The sequence below is a fragment of the Myiozetetes cayanensis genome, unplaced genomic scaffold (genome assembly GCF_022539395.1).
Source record: "Myiozetetes cayanensis isolate MyiCay16 unplaced genomic scaffold, myiCay2020 scf20-37, whole genome shotgun sequence".
In the NCBI taxonomy this organism is placed as follows: Eukaryota; Metazoa; Chordata; class Aves; order Passeriformes; family Tyrannidae; genus Myiozetetes; species Myiozetetes cayanensis.
In genome coordinates, this window is record NW_026087412.1 from 13,465,061 (window position 1) to 13,486,951 (window position 21,891).

The 21,891-nt window shown below is 46.5% G+C and overlaps 1 protein-coding gene across 5 annotated transcripts in view; it reads right to left on the reverse strand.

Annotated features, from left to right (window-relative positions):
- The window catches only part of NPRL3 (NPR3 like, GATOR1 complex subunit), a 42,076-nt gene extending 22,277 nt beyond the window's left edge, over window positions 1-19,799 (reverse strand). The window contains exons 1-7 of one of the 5 annotated variants that reach the window (XM_050317222.1): window positions 19,667-19,799; window positions 17,999-18,068; window positions 13,555-13,593; window positions 10,043-10,172; window positions 6,698-6,772; window positions 3,835-3,988; window positions 3,009-3,090 (exon numbers count right to left, since the gene is read on the reverse strand). In XM_050317222.1, the coding sequence (XP_050173179.1) occupies window positions 3,009-3,090; window positions 3,835-3,988; window positions 6,698-6,772; window positions 10,043-10,172; window positions 13,555-13,593; window positions 17,999-18,068; window positions 19,667-19,784 (668 nt within the window). In that variant the 5' untranslated portion in view covers window positions 19,785-19,799. Of the gene's footprint in view, window positions 1-3,008; window positions 3,091-3,834; window positions 3,989-6,697; window positions 6,773-10,042; window positions 10,173-10,736; window positions 11,521-13,554; window positions 13,594-17,998; window positions 18,069-19,666 lie in introns of those variants that run through there. The other 4 variants (XM_050317227.1, XM_050317223.1, XM_050317226.1 and 1 more) reach the window with 4 other exon arrangements.
- Window positions 19,800-21,891: the final 2,092 nt, after the last annotated feature.

Genomic DNA, 21,891 nt, shown 5'->3' on the forward strand with positions numbered 1-21,891 from the left:
TGTAGCTTTGGAGTTTGGTTTTCCTAGAGGTTGTAACTACTTAGAGCTTTGAAATTATTTCACATTTCCTTATAAAGGACGTGTGGGCTGTGCTTTGATGAAATAACTGTAGCTGGATGATATTTTACAGTACAGCTACATCTAATAATTCATTAAATCTCATATAATTACTCCACTTCTCCCTGAGCTGCTGAGGTAGGCTAGATCTACCAGTCAGTTCATATCCCACTAGACTAAAAATGTATAAAGGCTCTTTGTCTTTAATATTAAAAAGAAGAAGGAAACAATTCAATCCTCCCCCCAAAAAATCTCCAAGATTTCACTTTTATTCTCATCCAAAGCTAAGAGAAGTTTGCTAAAACCAGACAGGCTGTTGTCAAGCTCACACATTACCTGCAGTTGCAGCTAAAACTTAGTGAAAGCTGTCTTGATTCCCTAAATTGAACAGTGGTTTAAAAGAGACACACCTTGTAACACTAATTTGGTAAATTTGTCAGAGTTGGAAGTGTTGGCAACTGGAGTCTCTTGGGCCTAAAACCATTGCTTTTTTGTCTCCACACCAATGCTGGGGTTTGGGGACAAGTTCTCTCCATTAGAGTCCAAAAAAGTCCCAGGAACTGGGTGTTGATTACCTCTGAGCTGCCACTTTACCAACACTCCATTTCTAGAGCAGCAACAGCGTCACAGTCAAGATGTCCTGGCTACTGATCCTGCCTGGTAAAAACACAGGCCTTTCCCTCAGAACACAAAGAGCATCCTGAACCACGGAAAAGATTCACACACTTGTGGTTTTGCACAAGCCAAGTTGCTCAGGGACATGTTGGGTCTTGCCTGAAATACCTCAGCACCATCTACAGGAAACCAAGGGCTCGGCAGCAGCTCCGGAGCAGCCCTGGAAATGGGGCTGGAACTGCAGGCACTGGGAAAGGCTGGTCTGAGCAAATCTCCACTGGAAAGCTGGGCTCCATCTGCAATTCAAAGTGCTCTCTCCAGCTCACTCCCTGTTCTCCTACAGCCAAAGGCTATGCCAGAAGTCTCTGTCAATTAAACCAGCACACTGTCACTGCGTGCATTTGAAGGTTTACCCTTCCCAGCAGTCCTTCCTCCTCTAAAAGCAACAGACCAAATCTTTCTCTCTCTCCTCTGAGGTCATTCTCACTCCTCCACACTCTCTAGGTGGCCCAAATCCCTCCTGAAATGTGGTGTCCAAAACTGGATACGCTATTCATGAAGCAGGGGCTTTACAATCCCCAGTGGGGTTGGTTCTTATCTTACAGACAAGACTTTTATTTTGTGCATTCTTGTCTATCTTGCCTTTTCTGTAACCCCAAGTCACTTATGACTAACCCTCATTTCACAGAAGACCACACAGACTTCACTCCAAAGCTGCTGCCACACAGGAATAATTAATTCAGCCTGGACTGGCAGAAAAAAAATCCTATTTCTAGACTCACTTCTACCTTACAAAAAAAGAATATTTAATTCTATGCCTGCCTGGCAAGGTGCTTCAGCTCCTCTCAACTCATCTGGTACAGGTGTAATAACCACATTTCTAATTCTCTCATAAGAAATATTAATGGAAAAACACTGCAGAACACCACCTTATCACCCAGCCAGACAATCACACTGTTACCTACTCCTCAAGTGCAGCTTTACAATAAAGCACACGGGCACTTCATATTTTTATCAACACAAGAGTGTCAAAATCTAACTTGCACCACTTCTCCCCCTACTCACAATGCCTGAATGAGGGAGAAACTGCCTTATATTACACCTGGGGGGCAGTACCAAAGTGTGCCTCTCCGTGGTCAGTCTGTTCCTCCTTATCTCATGGGTCATATCAGCACAGTCCATGAGTTTGGGCTGTGTGTTGCTCCAGTCACAGCTAAATGCCACAAGATGTCACTGTGTCCCTAAAATGTTTGGAAACAGCATCAGAATTTGCCCTGTCATAAATACACAGCCCCTGGAGGAACAGACAAATGTAAGTTTAATATCAGAATCACAGGCTACACAAAAAGTGTCTTTAAACTTTTAGGACATGTTTTGTGTGAGTTGTGTGGAACAATACACACCACATTCCTTCAAACAAGCTGAAATTCAGAGCTCTCAAACATAACAAGGAGCAGCTTATTAGTTTTCTACTGTGCTTTGCAACCATTAAATTCTTTAGGCTCCCAGTGCCTTACCCTACACGGCTCTGCAATGATCCCCTTTGTACAAGGGGAGCCACGAGCCAGGGAGGGTAAAGGGTTTGTCTGATACCATTCCATGTGCCCTAAGGAGCTCCAGCCCAATTCTCTGAATCCCTGACAAACACCCCAGTCAAGGGGCACAGCATCTTCCTCCCCACCCAAGCCTTCTGTGCCCCTTGGTCAAGGCCCTTCCCCAGGCACACATCCTGGATGGAGGTGCCTCTCTTCCCGAGGCGCCAGTCGGCTCCTGCTCAACTTCAACACCAGCTCCTTTGAAATCTTTGCCAGAACCTCTGATCCTGTCAAGAAACAGCATGTTACACTTTCCATGCTGCTGAAAGTCTCAGCATCTGATCCAAATTCGCTGTCCAGACACGTACAGTGTAACCAAATGAAGCCAGGGCAGTGCCTGACGTGCCACCAGTGCTCATGCAGCACTTTCCTCTCAGCTGCAGGTTTACAGCACTTCTACAGTGATATAATATCCATATTATGACACTGTTCAGTTCTGCAATTCACTTGTCATGATGTGCCTCCGTGCTAAGGAAGAAAATAATAGTTCTTAAAGCTGTGACAGACATCACCAGCTTTGAGGAACCACAAGACATCAAAGACAGACCAAGGTGATGATTAGGAGAGCAGTTCTGCCAACATTTCACCTGACTGCTAGGCTTCACGTTGCTCTGCCTGGTGTAAAACCCAAATCCCAGTGAGTCAACAGCATGAGGAGGTGGATAATATCCTAAGGAACAAGGCCAGAAGGTTTCAGTGAGGAGCAGCATATACTGTGAGCTAGGAATAAATCCCACTTACCTGTCATATGTCTCTTTGAGATCTCTGGCCAGTTTGCACTTGGGTAGGATGTGATGAAAAGGTGACTGTGGCCCTTCTGTGGCTATAGAAAATTTCAAAACAAGAAAGCAAACAACTGATTTCAACGCATTTCACCTGATTTCCTCTTCCCCCACCAGTATCAGAGGGACAGAAATTCGCTTTTAATCTACAGTTATGTTTCAAAGCTTTTAGAATAACTCCAGTTACATGTCAAAATAATAACAGTGAGTTATTGCCAACTTCTCCTAAACCTCAACTCAGCTAAGCACATGTAACTGTGAATTTGACAAATGATGATTTTAAATGCTTTGTTTTTATACAGGTTATTTTAATTTTTAATGCTTGCAGCAAGATGATGCATCACTGTCAGAGAGACATCACCTTAAACACTGCATGTTATTGTAGTGCATTTTCCTGAAGCACAGTCTATAAAGACTCTGTAACTATTTGCCAACATGTAAGAGTGAGGCTTCCACACGAGAAGTCTGGGGACTCAGCACACAGCAGGAAAGCCTGGAAAACGTGCTCTGGGTTGGGTGAAGCAGGTTCCGTGTGAAGGGGATGGCTCAGTGCACAGTCTCCAGGGACTGTGCTGAACTGAGCCATAAGGAAAGCAAACTCACATCTCTGCATAAGGGTAGTGATCTTGGATGAGGTGAAATGCAGACAAAAGCTGTCAGAATGCTGAAGAGCACCACAACTTGTCCGTGCCGATCCCGGCCGCAAAACTGAGGCGGCACAGTCAGCACCGCTCTGAAGAAGTGCTCCTGGACAAACAGAGTCCTGCCCAGAGCTCGGCACTCACTTTCTGACATGGCAGACACCTCGTCCTGGATGGCCAGGATGAGCTTGGCCTCCCTGGTGAGGTACTGGCAGCGGCGCTCCTCGTGCTGCAGGACGATGGCGATCCTGCGCGACAGGTTGTGCAGGCAGTTTATCACCGACGGGTCCGCGTTGGCCTGCGGGGAACAGGGGACAAGCACTGAGCCACAGCCACGGCCCTACAGGGATGGAGAAGTACTCAAATAACGAGCTTCCACTCAGATCAAAAGTCAGCCTCTTTGGCTGCTGGCAAAAAAAATAAATTTTCCCCAGCAGCAACCGAGCTGGAGCTCAGAGAGGTCCAAATGTGAGCTTGTCTGTGTGCATCAAATGAACACCACGCCTGGAGCATGACACTCCTATCTGGTTTATTTTTCCAGTTGTTAATGGGCCTTCTACTAGCAGAGAGCAAAGGACTCGATTTCACACAGTGAGAAAAAGAAAGTGTGTGCCATTTGAAAAGGCAGAATATCCCAATATCCAGGTTAAACTCACTGGGACCACAAGGGCTGCAGTGCTTTTAACACAGCCAACATGTTGCTACACTGATGCTTATCCCGTGTTTACCCCGTGGACTGACAAGGCAATAACTAAGTTAGAATTACCAGCACATGACCAACAATTTCCTCCCAGATCCAAATGGATTTGGATTTACACTCCCAAACATTTCACAAATATGGCTTGTTACTCCCACGGCATTCGTGCGAGTCCCTGGAAAAATCTATCATGTAAGTACAGCTGCCAAGGGGGGCGAGGGGGGGCAGTGGTGGCTCCAGCATGAGTCAGCAGCTGCCTCATGTTTGTTAAGACATTTAAAGGAATTTAAACTTCTGGCAAATGATCCCCTGGCATGTAAACTAGCAAACCATGACTCATCACTTTTTTGATTCCGCTGTTCTTGCTGAGTCACGACACGTTGGTAACCCTGAAGCTCAAACACAGCAGGGTCAGTGCTGATTATAGCACTTGGGTCCTTGCCTGCTCTGTCTGCCCCCTGCAGATGGACACTCATCTTTATCTCAGAGGGCCCCCACCCACCCTCTGGGCTGCACTACTCCATCCTAGCAAAAAAATTCCCCTGTGCCTCTTGGACAGCACCTTCCAGAAACTCGACTGCTCTCTGTGGACTAAGAGTGTCTCACTTGGCACACGGATTCAGTGGTGCCTCACACGCACAGTGACATCAGTGTCATCACACAGCTGAAGGGCACAAAAAAAAAAGCAAGTTTTCCTAGAACCACTAGAAATTAGATGCTGGAAAAATGTGAGCTAGATAAAGTCTTCACTGCCCTTCACCAAGCTCTTGGGAATGAAAGAGCGTCGGTTTCTGCTGCCACATGACTCATGTGCCCCAGTGTTTGTGCTTGCACGTGCATCCCAACACACCTCCCTGCAGCCAAAGCATGGGGCTTCATCCACACACCAAAACAACCTCTCTGCACGTGTGAAATGTAAAACCAACTCCTGAACTGCAAATTCAGCACTTCCTGACCGAAGGGTGTCCCAAAGCAGAGCTCAGTGCATGATTTCTTGCTTTATTTAGACTGATTGCTGGGATAATTGCCTTGTGTGGAACCTGCTCCTCAGCTGAGGACAAGACATTGGGCTGGGGCCACGTCCATGTTATTCACCACTGGAAAGCCAGGGGTATAAAAGGTAATAGTGCTAAGAGGGGAAAAAAAAAAAAGAAGGTCCTTGCACAAGAAAGGAGCTGGAGGCTTTTAAATCATGACATTATATCCAGCTGAGCAAAAATCAACCATTTCCATAAAGACAGCTATTCCAGCTCCCTCTTTTATTTTTAAACAACCAGTGGGCTGGGAAGAGAAAGCCAGAGCTCAGAAATCAAATAATACTTGAACATAATGAAATTTCTAGGGCTTTATACCACCTAATGGCCGTGCCAGGATCCCTCAACACCAACATTTAGTCAACAGAGTCGGCCTGAATAAAAACTCCAAGCAGAAATGACGTATTCGTTCCAGGTTTCTGCAGAGCATCAAAACCTCTTTATTCCTCACTTGTACCTTCTTCTCATTTAGCTGCTCAGCTGCTGCTCCCTGGCACTCTCCCTTTACAGTGATCTCACTGCTGAGGGGAGGCAGCTTTCAAACACTGCCCATGAATTATAAAACAAGCCTGGAGGCACCGAGCAAAGGCACGTGTCTCTGTGTCACACAGCGTGAGTAAGGGCTCCAAACAGTGCCCAGAGCAGGCTCCTGACTCTGCAGGGAGCAATTTGGGGGTGCCCAAGGCTGTGGTGGGGGGCTGACTCCCCAGGCTGGCCAGGCACGAGCCACTGGCCCTGGAGCAGAACCAGCCCCCCAGGTGTGAGCTGCACAGAGTCACAGGGTTCAGCATCCTGTGCTGAGCAGCTCCTGGGCAGGAGCAGAGCACTCAGAGAGCAGCCCCTGACACCCAGGCCAGGCCCAGGCTGCTCTCTTTTACAGCTTAGTGGGACAGGGCTCACCTGCAGGGTCCACCAAAACCACAGCAGACTGCAGCTCACTCATGGCAGAAGACAAGACACACACAGGGCTGGCAGCTGGGTTCATTATCTGTTTTGCAAAGTGCTTTCCTGCCTTTACACTCTGGGTATTTGAAACCAAAATCTCTGGAAAATGTCCTGAAGCAAACAACTGAAATTGTTTTCCACCGGGCTGGAAAATTTCACAGTTCTCAGTGTCATATTCTACGTGTTTAGGTTTTGTTGTTTCATATTAAAATATCCAAATAAAATCAGGAACTGAATGTTTTGCAAGAGATCACTGGAATGTGAGCCCACTGCACTCTGTCATACATCTGAGGCACATCACACTGCCAGATGGAATGAAAACAGTCCTTACCCTTAGTGCAAACACCACGTTGAACAGAATCATAGTGGGCATCTCTCTCTTTGGTGAGGGATCAGTTTTGGACACCTGAAAAACATTTTTTAAAAAATCCCACAGGCTAGTGTCAGCTGGAGCAGTAACAAAGGGAAAGAAATTAAAAAGCATATATAAAGTTATACAACAAGTTTGCTAGGAGAGCACACAAATCAAATTATATCATCAAATTTGACTTGTAAAAAATAAAGCTATGATTTTTTTCTTTTTTAATTAAAGTGTCACAGTTACTCTACAACAGTACCTTTTGCTGAGCAGCTGTGAAGACTTAAACCAAAGCATTTTGGTCATGACAATGGAAACTGGTAAGACAGCAGTCTTATTTGGTGTCTTTGCTATTGCATTTTAGCATCATAAGGGTCATCCTTATAACTGTCATATATAGATAGACATATAGACATAGTCATATACAGACATGCAGAGAAGTCCACAGGATTTCTCATCCCAGGCCACACCTATTCTTTCCTTTCCTCAAATCCCCCATTCAAACTGCATCCTGTAACAAGCTGTTGCTCTTATCAGAAAAAATATGCTCAAGAACAACATTGCTAAAATAAAAGGTTTGATTTTCCCTTCCTACAGGATTTCAAAGACATTCTCCAGCCCCTCTCTTCTCCCTGCAGCACAGAGCTCCATCCCTAAGGCAGGCTCAGACTTCCTGGTGAGGAGGAACAGTGGGAGCCAAGACGAGCAGGTGGAATTTGCACATCCTGATGAAGGACAAGCATCGCCACAAGATGGAGCACAAAATGCAGAGGACATTCCTGCCTGCCCTGAAACTCCCTGCCGAACCCAATCCCACACAGCTGCAACCTGCCAGGATAAACACCCAACCAACCCAAGGGTCAGTCCCAGCCTAAGGGTAGCACCTGAGCTGGGGCAAAAGCAGAGCAGCTGGTAAAGGCACAGCTGCACCCACCCTTCCCCACAGATCCCCACCACCAGCAGGGAACTGCTCAGTCCATCTCTGAAGTCTCAAAAATAAGAAAAACTAAAAGGTGATACATATTTTTGTTTTGTTTTTTTCTGAAGTGAAAATGTTGTTCTATGAAAGAGGCAGTGAAGGGTGGTAAAGCCACTCCGCTGTGTTTTATTTGTTCTGCAGTTACAGGTTCCAGGATTTCTTGTGAGTTTCAGGAAAGACTCAAAAGCATTTCCAAGTGTAAGGACTGATCCTGTTCCTTCCTTAAAAATGAAAGAAACTACCAGCACTAACAACAGTTGGGATGCAGGCTGGATTTCATATCACCTCCTGTCCAGAAAAAAAAAAAACAAAAACAAAAGAAGAAAAGACTAAGTTTGAAAACAAAATGCTGAAGGAATTTGAAGAATTCAAAACATTGCTACATAAAAGGCAGTCTGGCACACAGGAGGAGGTATTTGTGCTCTTGTAACTTCTGAATCTCATCTGAGTAAGAATTTGCTGAGCTGTCCCATGGATTAAAACTCTGAGGAAACCCAAAGCAGAGGCTGCCAAGTTCTAGTGTTCCAGTGCTCCTGCCTGTGTTCCATGGGAAAGGACCTCCATCCAGCTTCCTCCTGACTGCAGGAGGGTCCCAGATTTAGACTGAGGTGAACTAGCAGAGATGGCTGCCAGGTCTAGAAGATTCTGGACTCTAGAAAGTTCTGGGGTGCTCCATGGCTGATAAGACACACCCAGAAAGAAGATCCTACAAGAAGTAACTAAAAAGTGTTTACAGCACTTTATAACTTTGTTTATTTGCCCTAATTTAATTTACTTAGATAAACTGAAATGAAGTGACATTTCATGCAACGAGGATTAAACTGACTGGAGAGCGGAGAGAATGTGTAATATGTGGTGAAAAAATGCAGATGTGAATTTTCAACCTCATTTACACCACATTTAGGAAGTTGTGCCTTTCAGATGAGATTAGTGAAATAAAGGAAACTCATCTGAGGGAGAACAGGCCACTGCTGTCAGGGCCTTGGGGGCACCAAAAGGTCTTCATGGCCTTGAGCAGCCCCAGCTGGGTCCCCACACACACACCCCTAGTCCATGATCTGGGGGCCCCATTTAAGCTCAGCCCAGGGCCCCAGAGGTGTGCCTGTCTCCTGGATGGAGCTTGGATCTGCTGGATGTGCTGTCTCCTGGATGGAGCTTGGATCTGCTGGATGTGCTGTCTCCTGGATGTTCAGCACTGCAGCCCTGTCCTCCAGCCCTGTCTCTCTGCTCCTGTCTCCTTCTGCCCCTGGCTGGAGTCCCTGCACAGACTCTGGGCCTGGTTCACCACCTGCCTGTCTGATGGACTTACACACCATGAGCACACTGGAATTCTGTCTTCCAAGACAGTTTAAACTTTTCAGGACTCAGTCTTGGTGATCCTCCATCACATTTCCTGTAGATTCACAACTGAGCTTCAAAGTGGAACACTTGAATCTTCTAAGGCTTCAGGCCAGCTCCTTGCTGGGATTAAAGCAGCCTGGTCCTCTAAATATCAAGAAGCAGTTACTAACAATCTGTTTCTACCTCTAATTATAGCTAGAAAGCATGGCAGAATTGGCAAGCAGATTTTTTTTTCCTGAAAAAGGAATGACTTAGCAAATTTGATGAAAAATGAGAGCAAAGCAGCTCAGTGACAGAGATCAGTGCTGGATTCAGAAATTAACAAAGACCAATTCATTTTTACAGTTGATCAGGGAGAAAGAACAGGACAAGGGATATTTGGCACACAGAATAGTGTCAGTTCTTTCCTGGATCTGTGTAGGACCTTTTTAACAGCCTAGGTGGCAAACTGCTTTCATTCCAAGCAGCTAAAACACAGGCCACGGAGTAAAGTCTCAATGCAAACAACAGCCTGACCTGGTCCACAAGAAAATTTTAGACCTCTTTCAACATCCTACATATTCCACCTGAGTCTTGTGGATCATCTTCAGGAAGAGTTAAAAGCCAAAACAAGGCTGATGCAGCTTTTAGCATTTGTAAAGGGTTTGGGTGGTGGGGTTTTTTTAACTGCCATATTAATTAGAGGTGCTGCAAAGCTAACTTGTGGTAACTAAAATAGGTAGAAACAGCTTTTTTGAGCTGGACTGCTTAGTATTACTTCTCCTCAGCCAGAGTGTTTTCCACAGTAACCAGAAGAGGGTTTCTGTGGTCACTGACACAGCCCCCTCAGTTGGCCACTCACCATATTTATCTGGGAGTGAGTAAAAGACAGCTTGGAGCACCAGGAAGTAAAACCAGGATGAAAAGCCAGACAGGCACGTTCTGAATCCCAAGTTTCCTCACTAAAGCCAGGCAGTTTGTGAGGAGGGAAGGTCCCCAGAGGGGAGCTCAGACCGTACCTGCCCAAGGGCGTGCTGGAGCAAGGTGGGATGGCCAACGAAGCGAACGTTATCGATCTTCAGCTCGAACTTCTTGCCACACATGTCTGATTTGGTAGCCAAAATTGTTGCCAGGATGACATCTGAAAACCTTGAAGAGCAGAAACAGAAGTTATTACAGCTTTCAAAAAGCACACCCCCAGAACACTCCTCCAAATACTGATATATTTAACTCAGAAGTTTATAAGGTGTTGTAAATTGTAAGTAAATTGCTGTACCTGGAGTACCACCAATTAAGTAAAATTAAGGACCCCTAAATTACATCTCTCAGATCATCACAATTATAAAACAGGAAGCATTCACGACAAAGACTGCAGGGTCATGCTTATTTAATTACATGCTTGGCAAAATACATTGGAAAGATTAGAGGCAGTTTGCTTAAATATAAAAACAGCTGGAGTTAGCCATTGCCTGGATTTAGCTGCAGGTTAATGAACTTACTAAGCAACTACATATTGACACAGCCTGTCACTCAAGCACAACAGAGATCTTAAAAGCCACCCAGTATGGCAGAGGGGAGGGCAAGAAAGAGCTGATTCAATTAGAGGAAACACACAGCCAACACTTGTCCTTCCGTTCCCCAAGCTCATCAGTGAGACCCCAAGTTTCTCACTCCACAGGTGACCTGTGGTCAGCAGACCTGGCCTGGCCTCACCTGGGCCTTCTCATTCGATAAATCAAATTCATGGCAGGGCAGGCCCTTCCCAACGCCAACCATGGTGTTACTGGACCAGTGGTGGCAAGAAGGGAAGCATCTACAAGGAGTCTGCCCTGGAAAACACAGCTACTGCTGCAAAAATGGGTAAGAACCCAGTGTGACAAGGGAAGAACTCTGCAACTGCTCTTCCTGATGGTCTCACAACACTGGACTGGTCTCTACACACGCCTGTTTTCCTCAGGGTGTCCCCTGAGACAGTGAGGCTCAAATCCACAGGGAAGAGAACCTCAGCTGCTGGAGTAAAACTGTTGCTCTATATAACAGGAGCAGTGCAAGGCTGCTTATTAACAAGTTCTTTCCTCATCTGACTTTCCCAGAGGTTCCCATTTTAACCAAATGAATTTCAAAGCAGTTTCTGACGAGAGTCGTTTTTTTTTAAGAATGAAAATGTTTATTTCATCTCCTTTATTTACGTTCAGGGATGTGTGCCCCTGGCAGACCATCCCCCTCCAGCAGGCAGGTATCCCAGATAACCCAGTATCACTCAGAGAAGAGGGCAGGCGTGGGTGTGTGCTGCAATCACCTTATCTCTTGGCCACAAGTGAGCCCTCAGTGCTCAGAGAAGGAATTAATGCACCATATTCCTGCTTCTCTCTGAGTTATGGAGTACTGCAGAAATTAAGACAAATGCACACAGAGCCAGGTCTTTAGTGGGACCCAGGGGAAATTTCTTTTATTAGACCTACAAGTACTGGAGATGAAGGACCACACAGGGGCTTTATAAACTGTCAGAGCCTCTGGTGTTTGCACAAACAGCTCTCCCTGCCCACAGCACGCTGGGGCATGGCTGGCTCACGTTTGGTTTATGGAAGGAGCAGCTGTGTACAAACTTCCAAATCCCGGCCTGCCCTGCTCCAAACTCCAAGCCAAGGGCAAGAAGAGACATGGGGAGACTGGTCAGAGACTCCAGAGCCCACACTCCTCAGCCACTGCACTGGGCTGCACAGCTCAGGAAGTTCGGGAATAATTAGGGCAGGACCTGGACTGACAGTCCCTGGAGATCCCGTTCAAAAGAGGATAAAAGTCCCCATGACAGCAGTGAGTTTTTCCTCCTCTTTTTGCCCTGCTCAGCTGTTAAAATAGGCTTGTCACGGAGCCAGGAAGATGATAATAACATGGATCCAAAATCAGCATATGTTTGGGGGGTGAAGGGAGAAGGAGGGCAAACTAGAAAATGTCAGCTTGCTGCTAAGAAATGAGTTCCCTCCTCCAGCCTTGGCAAAGGATACCTTGGGAGCTGGAAAACTGATCACTGTGATGACTTTCACAAGGAATTACACCAGCAGATCTTCTAACAGACAAACGTGGTGCTGAAGGGAAGAGCTCAGCAGTTCCCCCAGGAGAGCTCACGACACCACAGCCCTGCCTGCCCCACCTTGTACAGGACTCTGTGGGGAGGGAGGAGATTAAAAGGGTGATTTTGGCAAGTCTTCAGCATCTTCTCACTAGCAGGGACTTCCCTGTCTGGGAGAGTGCTGGATGACACACTCAGGACAGATAACCCTGGGATAGGTGCTCCCTGATGGGTACAGACACCTGGATCACCACTGGCTCTCCCAAGAGTCACCTGCACTCCAGCCCCATTCTCCTCCTCTGACAGCCTGGATTTATTGGTTTGGCTGGTTTGGGGTTTTTTTCCCCCAATGCTCTATATAATTTAGACATTTCTCAGGCCTCAGGACAATAGGGAGGCTGAGGGACAACAGATGTGTTATTCCCATCATTTCAATTCATCATCTCGTCTTAGAAAATAACACTTTTACTTTAAATATTTTAAGACTCATTTTCCAATCTCTGAAGTTTATTAAAATGGCCTTAAAATACTGACTTATCAGAGCCCAGGAGTTTGTTAGAAGCAGATTAGGTTTTGCAATTGGGCAGTAACAGTCCCTTCTCCGTTTATGAGATTAGTCTGAGCACTGTGAATTCCAGAGGGAAGCAAACTTCTCCTGTATTAAGGAATTCAGCAGGCAGAAAGTAAATACAATAAACAAAAGCTTTGCTTTGCCCAAAATATCCTACCACTCCTATCACGAGCTCTACACAGCAACAGCACGTGGAAAAGGAGGCGGGGGGGAAATAACCTCAAACACAAATTCATTTTTTCCCCCAAGAACAGATAATAGCTTTTTCTGTGCCACAGGAATTCAAAGCAAGGTTTTTATGAAGAATTCTTCTTTGAAGGAGTTTAGGACCGGACATGAGTATCCAGGTGAGGTTTATGTTAAGTAAGGACTAGAGATGCATTTTTGACTTCTGGGACCCCTGGGTGGTTAAGCACCTTTACCTCACATCCCATTTAGCCTAGTGGGGCACCAAGAGCAAGCAACCAGCACAGCTGGTCTCTGAAGAGCTCTCCATCATTACTCTGGGATTAAATAGTTTGCTCAGCGATCTGCACTTCTAAGTCATTGCTTCTCAGAAAGCAATTTGGTTTAGGGCTCCTTGCTGGAATGACTACAATGCCAAGGCTTTATTGGTCGCATTCTCACAGCTCTTCCCGGTTCACGGAAGGGACAGTACCACACCCATCCTGGATAATCCCTACAGGAAGCACAGAAATGTTAGTAGGACCTTTGTAATTATCCTGGCACAAACCTTTAGCAATACATTTCCTACAGACACTGTGATTTAGCGTGTAATTATCTCATCATTCGGTGTAAAACAGAAACCAGAAACAAAGCACAATTAAAAGGATGGTGAGAAAGGAAAGCCATTCTAGACAAAAGTGATTGTTTAGAACGTTTGGTCTTACCCCGAAACCAATTGCTCATCAGTTAGAGGACATTGGTCTCTGAAATGGGAACATGGCCATAAACACAAAACAAAACACAACAAAAGAAAATAAACGAGGCAAGTACACAAAATACAAAAGAAAAAAAAGAGATAATATTAAAAACTAGGATGAACTATTAAGGGTTAAACTCCTGTAAAGGAAATATAATTGTTGAGAGGAGTCAAAAGTTAATGGAAGGTGAATTCCAGGGATATACTGCAGGCTTAGGTTGACAACACGGAGTAAACAGGCTAAGGCAACGTAGTCCTTGCTGCTGCAATGTGTTTTCCCACAAAACACTGCATTTATGGAGCTGGATTTGCACCACCCTTTTTAATTCATGCTTACCTTAAGAGAAACAGGAGAGGTTGCAGCCTGATTTAGAGCAGATCCTACACTTCAGTTTACTCCTGTCATTTTCCCCAAAGACATCCCATGCAGCCCCAAATGACCCACAGCTTTTCCCAACTCATTCTGGTGCTTCCATAACCCACAAGACTTAGGAAAACAGGATGCCCAGTGTTTATTGTTGTAGGGTTTTGTAAAGGCCCACAGAACCACTGCTGCTCCCCCAGGGATCCACACAGCAGGTCCAACCTGGCCACACTTGCAGGACAGGTGAAGTCATTGTCTGTCTGCCCCGGGCAGTTAAGTACAAACTTAGAGAGGAGAAGCTTTCAAGGCAAAGAATCCAAAACCTTTCCATCTAACAGGTGTACAGAGCAGGGCTCTGTAAGCAGCTGTGCTCACTTTTGTATCAGAAATACCTGTTTCCATTTAAAGTCAACAGCTCCACACCCCCCCCGCATTAACAAAAGGACTCGCTTCCTGAAACAAATGTCCTAAATATACTGAAAAATTAATCTGATAAAAGCCTTACACTGTCCACATGAAAAAGGGGAGATACAATGAAAACCTCCAACATTTACTTAGTACAGAACACAGCAGATTTCTGCTGGTCATGCTGAAGAGAGAACTCAGAGAACCTAAATGACAACCTACACAAAGGGGGTGATATTACAGGAAGGGGGTTTCAAGGGATGGGTGGATGAATGGAAAAGCACAGGCTGACAGAAAGGAAGCCTTTCAGAACAAATACAAGGAAGAACACTGGAGTCCAGTGAAAGAGGGACAGAGGAGACAGAAATGTTATCACAGGAGAACTACTGTTTGTTAGAAAGGGACAGTCAAATCCTTGTTTGTCACTAACTTGGGGTTTTTTATAACAGAAGCGTTTGGCCAATTAATGACATCAGTGCTACCAAATTTGCTGAACCTCCTCCAGTCAGTCAGTTATGCCACTAAAAGTGCAGAGTCTGGTGTAACATATGTTACTATACGTGCCTCTTCCTTGGAATTTTTGCTTGCTGACTACACCACCTTCAGAAAAGCTACAAAACCCCATTTCAAACCAATTTAATAAAGCATTATCTTACAGCTTCAAAAGGAGTCATTGCCTCACGTTTTTTTCAGGGAAAAAAAAATAAAGGCTGGCAGACATCTCCATAAGCTGAGAGGGGGGGAAATGTATTCCTGGAAAAGCACTCAGAAAACTGAAGGATGTTTTTAAAAAGAGCAAATGATGAAAGGCTGAGAAGGAGCCAACAAAGAGAGACACTTGACAGGAAATTTGTTTTGACAGTAACAGTCTTCTGAATACCTTTTTGTTGCATGGCCACCATCCACACACCTCAACCACTTTTGCTGCTCAACTTGCTTTTAACAGGAAGTAAAATCTATATTCTGAAGGCCCAGTACAGCTCCACTGGCAGAAATTAATACAAACAAACACACCCCAGTAACCTGGAGGGAGGTTTATCATGAACAGGCTGCCACTGTCTATAAAAAAAAATTAAAAAGCATAACAATGACCAGGAAATTGAGACTGGAGGCTTAAAGAAATCCAATTATGTATACAAATATGTCATAGAGAAATGGAGTTAAGGCACGTAAACTGATCTAATTCTGTCCTTTCTGAGGCCCTAAAGAAATATATACACCTCAACTGCTGCAGGAAAGGTCAGCTCACAATTAACTGATCTGAGTTCCAATAGCTTAGGGAAAAAGCAAACCTAGGACAGTTAGTGCTAGATTGCTCAAAAATTAAATACAGCCATTCAGTATGAAAAAGGATTAATCCAGACCTCGTAAAAGAACTATTGCAGCTACAAGATAAATCTGAAATAACATTTGCTACTAAACATGAAAACATGAGAAAGACCCAACCCTACAAACATTATCCATCTTGCCATACACCACCAACTCAACCTACCAGTCTGCCCACTCCAAAGCCTCAGTTTGTGCCACCAAAACCATCCACAGATGCTACTGACATGCAGGGATTTAAAGGAATCTTTTCCCAACTCTTCGTTCTGGAAATGATACAAAACTCCTTTCCTTTCCTATTTACAAATCACATCCACCTCATTCTCCACGGGGGATCTGCCCCTTTTTCCTCCACTGTCCCCTCAGAATCTCTTCTACTACAAGGCACCAACTGCTGTTACTCCTAAAATGGTCTGACACAAATCAAACTCTGAGCAATCCGTTGAACACAGTTTTGAAGATGTGTTTTTTTGTTTCCTGCTGGAAGAAGCATCTGTGTGCCTAAAACTTGAATATTTTTTCCACCTGTATCAGTCAGTGAAAGATATTAAGTTTGCCTACAAACCTTCTCTTGTCTAATACAAATTAACAGCTTCTCAATAAACAAACTGCAAACAAATAGGACTGTAAAAGAGCTTTTGAATTTTGGAAAGCAGGTGCCCAGCCATGTAAGCAGCACAAGTTGTGTGCTGGACCTCTCTAGGAGAACCAACATTTTCAGAGCAACAGAAATGCTACTCCTCTTCTATTTTCCCTTCGTGTGCATGGCAGATACAGACAGATCCAAATAAATTCTTTTCAACACTGCAAGTTTACTAACAAATACCTGACCAGGAGATTAAGCACAAACTTTCAAGCCCAGGGTCCTGGACAATGAAATAATCTATTTGTATTTGATTAACACAGGTTATGTGCCAGCACATTCACTCTATTTAAAACCAGTTTCAGGAAAACAGTGGCAGTTTTCTCATCATTTGAAGGGATAAAAGCTTTTCCTACATCACTGCAGTAACCACATATTGTATCACAGTAGTTCAGCAACACAGGCAACATCCAACAAACAGCTACATATGAAGTGCCCGGTCCAACCTGCCAAAATGGCAGAGGCCACAAGAATCAGTATCAGACAGAAGTTGGCATCATTCCAACACCATCCTAATCTGTTTTAGGGAAATACCAGAGCCAGGGGTCCAAACAGCAACCAGCAAAATCCCTGGGGTAAGCAGTGCACTGACTTCCTGCCACCCACAGCCCAGGGTGAAACACCACTCACCAGCTACCAAATGTGCTCCCACTGGAGCTGTGCCTTCTTTGTGCTGCACTCACTGGGCAGGCACCAAAAGGTTGTGTTTGAAGGTTTCAAAGGCACCAGAAAAGGCAGGAGATACCAATGACCTCAAGCAAAATGTGTTTCCATAAGATCCCAGTCCTGGAAAACCAAATGAATTGATGATGCTTATTGTCATGGGTGATTCTAATTTCAGCTACACCATCCTCAGCCATAAACTTAAGAACAAGCTTACATTCCTTCCTGGGGAACAGTGATGATTACTCCTTTTGTACTCTGAGTGAAGATCAGCAACTACCCCCCTTTTATTAATCTTGGAGATTAAAACACGAATCACAAAAAAGATCTGCAACTGAACTATGGGCCAACAGACAAAATAACCCTTTTCCTCTCCCAGATTTATCTCATATCTAGTAGTGATAAATTTAGAACTATGCAGCGGATTTCAAATGTTCTACCAAAAACTAATTAGAGGGTCCATCCATACGTGCATACACCACGCTGCCTACTTCCAGTGCAAATGTTACCCAGTGATTTCCTGTAATTAAAAAACTATCTTTAAGTCTCAGTTTCCTTTTTACTATGTCACTGACACAACGGCAACTATATCTGGAGGAACAAAATTAGTTATTCATTAGTGCACAGCAATTCCATACAATAATTACACAAGCTAGGGAAGAATTTGAGGCAACTGAATAATGTGTCCAGTTAGAGGTAGGCAGGTAAAGAAAAGTGGAATTTTGCCAAAGGATTAATACCCCTAGTTCTGAAAGGATAGCACTGCCTTTCTAACAAGCACAAAATACCTGACCTACACCTTGTCCTGAAAACAACAGGTTCAGTGGCATTCCCTCATGAGACTCATAACTAAGCTCCAGGTTGCTCATAACTTGGTGTTAAAGCATTTTTTGGCAGGTTGTCTTCTACGCAGTCAGAGGGAATGTGCCTAGAAACCAGGAGGCAAGAGGTCAGGAGGCCACCTCTGATCTGTTTCAAACTCTTAGGCAAGGAGAAATGTTTTCCCCCTACCTGGAGTCCCCATCTTGATCTTCTGTGGTGTCACCAGAGCCATTCACGGCGTATCGACTCCTTGGTTTGTCTGAAGCAAAAGACAAAGACAAGTTTATCATGGAAATATCTCCTTAAATAAGGGTGACTGTGTGTTTTTCTATTCTCACTAGAAAACACATTAAACAAATAGGAGAAACAGGTTTTTTACTCTTCAGGGGATGAAGAGGAGAAAGTAAAACATTTACAGAAATTGACACAAGTACCAGTTTGCAGATCGAGAGACTGGAAAGTGGAATTCTGACCACTGTATTTCCCTCATTATTGCCCAGGTTTTGGGACAGTGGTGATGCTACACAAGTGCAGTCACAGGAAGGGAAATCCTTTACCATCAAAAAGCAAGAGCAGAGTGGGAGGGAAGCAGTCAGCCAAAAAAAATCTTTTCAGATTTTACCTATAAAAATGAAAAGGGATTTAAAGATGATTCTCTCCTGGTAAAAAGTGACTCACAGCCCAAGCAGGGGTGTCAAACCTCTCATGACACACAGCAGTCAGCACAGGAGCAGAGTCAAACAGCCTCACCACTCCATAGCACCTTTAGGTCCGTGCTATAGCACTGACACTGCTCCAAGTCCAGCCCCAGGCACTGTCCTGGATCAGGAGCCTTGGAGGAAGAGATACAACCAATGCTGGCAACCGAACAGTTCCACGGTCCTGTTTTTCTGGAGAAATTAAACCTCCTCCAGTCCATTATTCAACACCAGGGACTACAGTTAAATAGTTTCTACCCATTATTGGTTAAAGCTCAAGGTATCTTCTGAACCCTCTCTCCCTAATAAGTGCCTTCACTTCTCACCCTGCCTCCTCCTTCCCCTGCAGCTCCCAAACCCCCAGGATTCATCCACCCCAGGCACAGCAACAAGGCCCAGGGTCAGTAATAACACCTGGCACTAATGTAGCCCAATAACTGTGGGGTGTGAGGGGTGCCTGGGAACCTGGAGGTGTTTGAGGGGTACCAGATGCCCAGGAGGGGTTGTGAGGAGTGCCAGGGCATTCTCAGGGATATGAGAGGTGTCTGAGGGGTGCCAGGCCCCCATGGAGGGTGGGGGAGTGAGGGATGCCAGGTCCTCATGGACAGTGTGCGGGGTGCCAGGTACACACAGACAGTGTGAGGGGTTTTTTTGGAGGGGTGGTAACAGGTACACATAGCCCCCCATGGAGGGTGGCTATGTGAGCGGTGCCAGGTACCCACAGACAGCGTGAAGGATGCCAAGTCCCTGTAAACAGTGTGAGGGGGGTGTGTGTGGGTGTCAGGAACCCACAGACAGTGTGAGGTGTGAGGGGTACCAGGTACACAGCGACGGCCTGAGGTGTTTGGGGTGGGGGGCGGGCAAGTATACACAGACCCCCACGGAGGGTGGGTATGTGAGGGTGCCAGGTCCCCATGGACGATGTGAGGGGTGCCAGGTCCCCACGGACGATGTGAGGGGTGCTAGGTCCCCACAGACAGTGGGAGGGATGCCAGGTCCCAAGAGGGCTGCGAGGGCTGCGAGTGGAGCACCACACCCCCACGGGGAGGATGCCAAGCCCCCCTCCCGGGGGCGGCGGCGGCCGCGGCGGAGGCTCCTGCGGGCGCGGGGCAGGTGCGGCCGCACCCCCGGGCCGGTCCCCGCCGCATCGAGCACTTACTGTCCTGCGCGGCGGGGTGCTCGGCGCCGCGCTGGAACGGGAAGCGGAACAGCAGCTTGTTGCCGCGGCTGCCCGAGCTCACCAGGATCACGCTGATGGGGCTGGTGCTCTCGCCCATGCCGGCCCGCAGGAAGGGCCCCGCCGCCGCGCCTTCCGCTTCCGCCGGCACACGGGGGAGCGGAGGGGCCGTGCGGGGCTGGGCCAGGTCGGGCCGGGCCGGGCCGGGCCGTGCGGGACCTCCCGGCTGCGGCCACAGCGCCGCCGGACCCAGCGCCTCACGGCCCCGGCTGGCCCGAGCGCTTCGTACCCGCAGGGCCGGCCCCGGCACAGCCCAGCGGCCCCAGTTCAGACCAGTGCCCCCAGTTCAGACCAGCGTCCCCAGTTCAGACCAGTGCCCCCAGTTCAGACCAGCGGCCCCAGTTCAGACCAGCGGCCCCAGTTCAGACCAGCGGCCCCAGTTCAGACCAGCGGCCCCAGTTCAGATCAGTGTCCCCCTTTAGGACCTTCACCTCACGCGCAGCCCCGTTCCCAGTACAGCCCAGTGCCCCCAGCTGTGCCCAGCACCCCACACACGCATTCCCTCAATCAGCCCACACTCCCTGTCCCACACACCCCCAAGTTTATTCCAGTGCTTCACATGCCTGCAGCCAGCACTTTCCAGCTCATCCCAGTGACCCCAGCATGGCCCAGCACCCCCAGTTCAGCCCCACACCCAGGCCATGGTGGCCCCCAGCACTGATCCCTCCACAGGGGCTGCCAGGTCCTGGACTTCCCCTTGTTCTTTCTCTTGGCCACTTTGGGTCATTTGTGGCTTTTCGGCCAGTTCGGTCATGAACATCTCCGGAGCTTTACTGAGAGCTGGTGGCAAAGAGCAGCAAGTGTTTGTCACCCCCCATGGATTGTCACCCTCATGGAAAAGGGTGGCCAGGCACTGGAGCTGGCCAGGGCAGTGGTGGAATCACCATCCCTGGAAGTGTTCAACAAACATGTGGTTGTAAGGACATGGTTTAGCGGTGGGCTTGGCAGTGCTGGGTTAATGGTTGGGCTCAGAGGGCCTTTCCAGCCGGAATGATTCCATGGTACCAGGGTGCCTGTGGGAGGCCGGCTGGGGAGGTCAGACCTCTGGGCTCCCCGTGCTCATGGAAGGGCTGGATCGAGCTTCTTGCTCATGTTCACAATCTCAGGGAGCCTCACAGCTCTGCTACAACCTGCCTGGTGGTTCCTGTGCATTTACTGCCTCTGGATTAGGAAGGGTGACGTTACTCCCCTGGCACCCCTTGGTGCCTTCATCTTATTTTGTGTTTAACCGAGATCAGAAATTATCAGCAATTGTATTAGAGGATGTCCTGGGGTTTTATGCAAATTCTTCTGTATTTCATTGCATTACTAAGATATTTGACCACCCTGAGATATCCCCACTGTGGATTTTGCTGTGCAGTCCCCCCAGGGACACGGGGCAGGGGTGGGTGGATGCTGAGGGAGATGAGCAGCACAGTGTAATCTGCAGGGCCATTCTCCACTAGGCCAGAGATAACAATTGAGCGAGAGGAGGTGACGCTGAGGGGACAGAGTTGTCCAGGGGTGATTAAAGAGCAGTGCTATTATCGCAGCAGAGCACTCCTCATGCAGCAGCACTGGGCAGCCACGTTAAAATTTTGCAGTGTGCCTGCTTCAAAATATAATTTCACTTTCTTAAATAATAAATTACAGACACATTCGTCATTTCCATCTCTTGGAGGTTCAGTAGTATTTAGTCTTATAATTCTGTTAAAACAAAGATTGCAAGTTCTTCGAGCACTGGTAGGAAATTAAAGAGTAAAGCCAGGATTTCAACTCCACTTTTAAGACTTCAAAAACTTAATATGCCTTGAATATTTCAGAGTTAGAGCAGATATATGTGCTACTTAATCCACAGCATTCTCCTTGAGGGGAAGACAGTTTCTGTAGATAATACAGGCACATGGGGAAAGTTGTCCCTGATATATCTGGCATCCCAACAATGCCATTCAAGATGTCACTGGATTTACAATCAGGGCTGACAGAAATTATAATCCCACTTTTATAATTAGCTAGCAGGCCTGTTGCTCGCTTCTGCTGCTTAAAATGAGAAACTCAGGCAGCTGGCTTTTAGAACAGGATTAAAGCAGACCTACATTAATTTAAAAAAAAATCACTTGTGGTGATTTTATGACAAAGATTCACCCTCTGCCCAAGAGTGGACATTC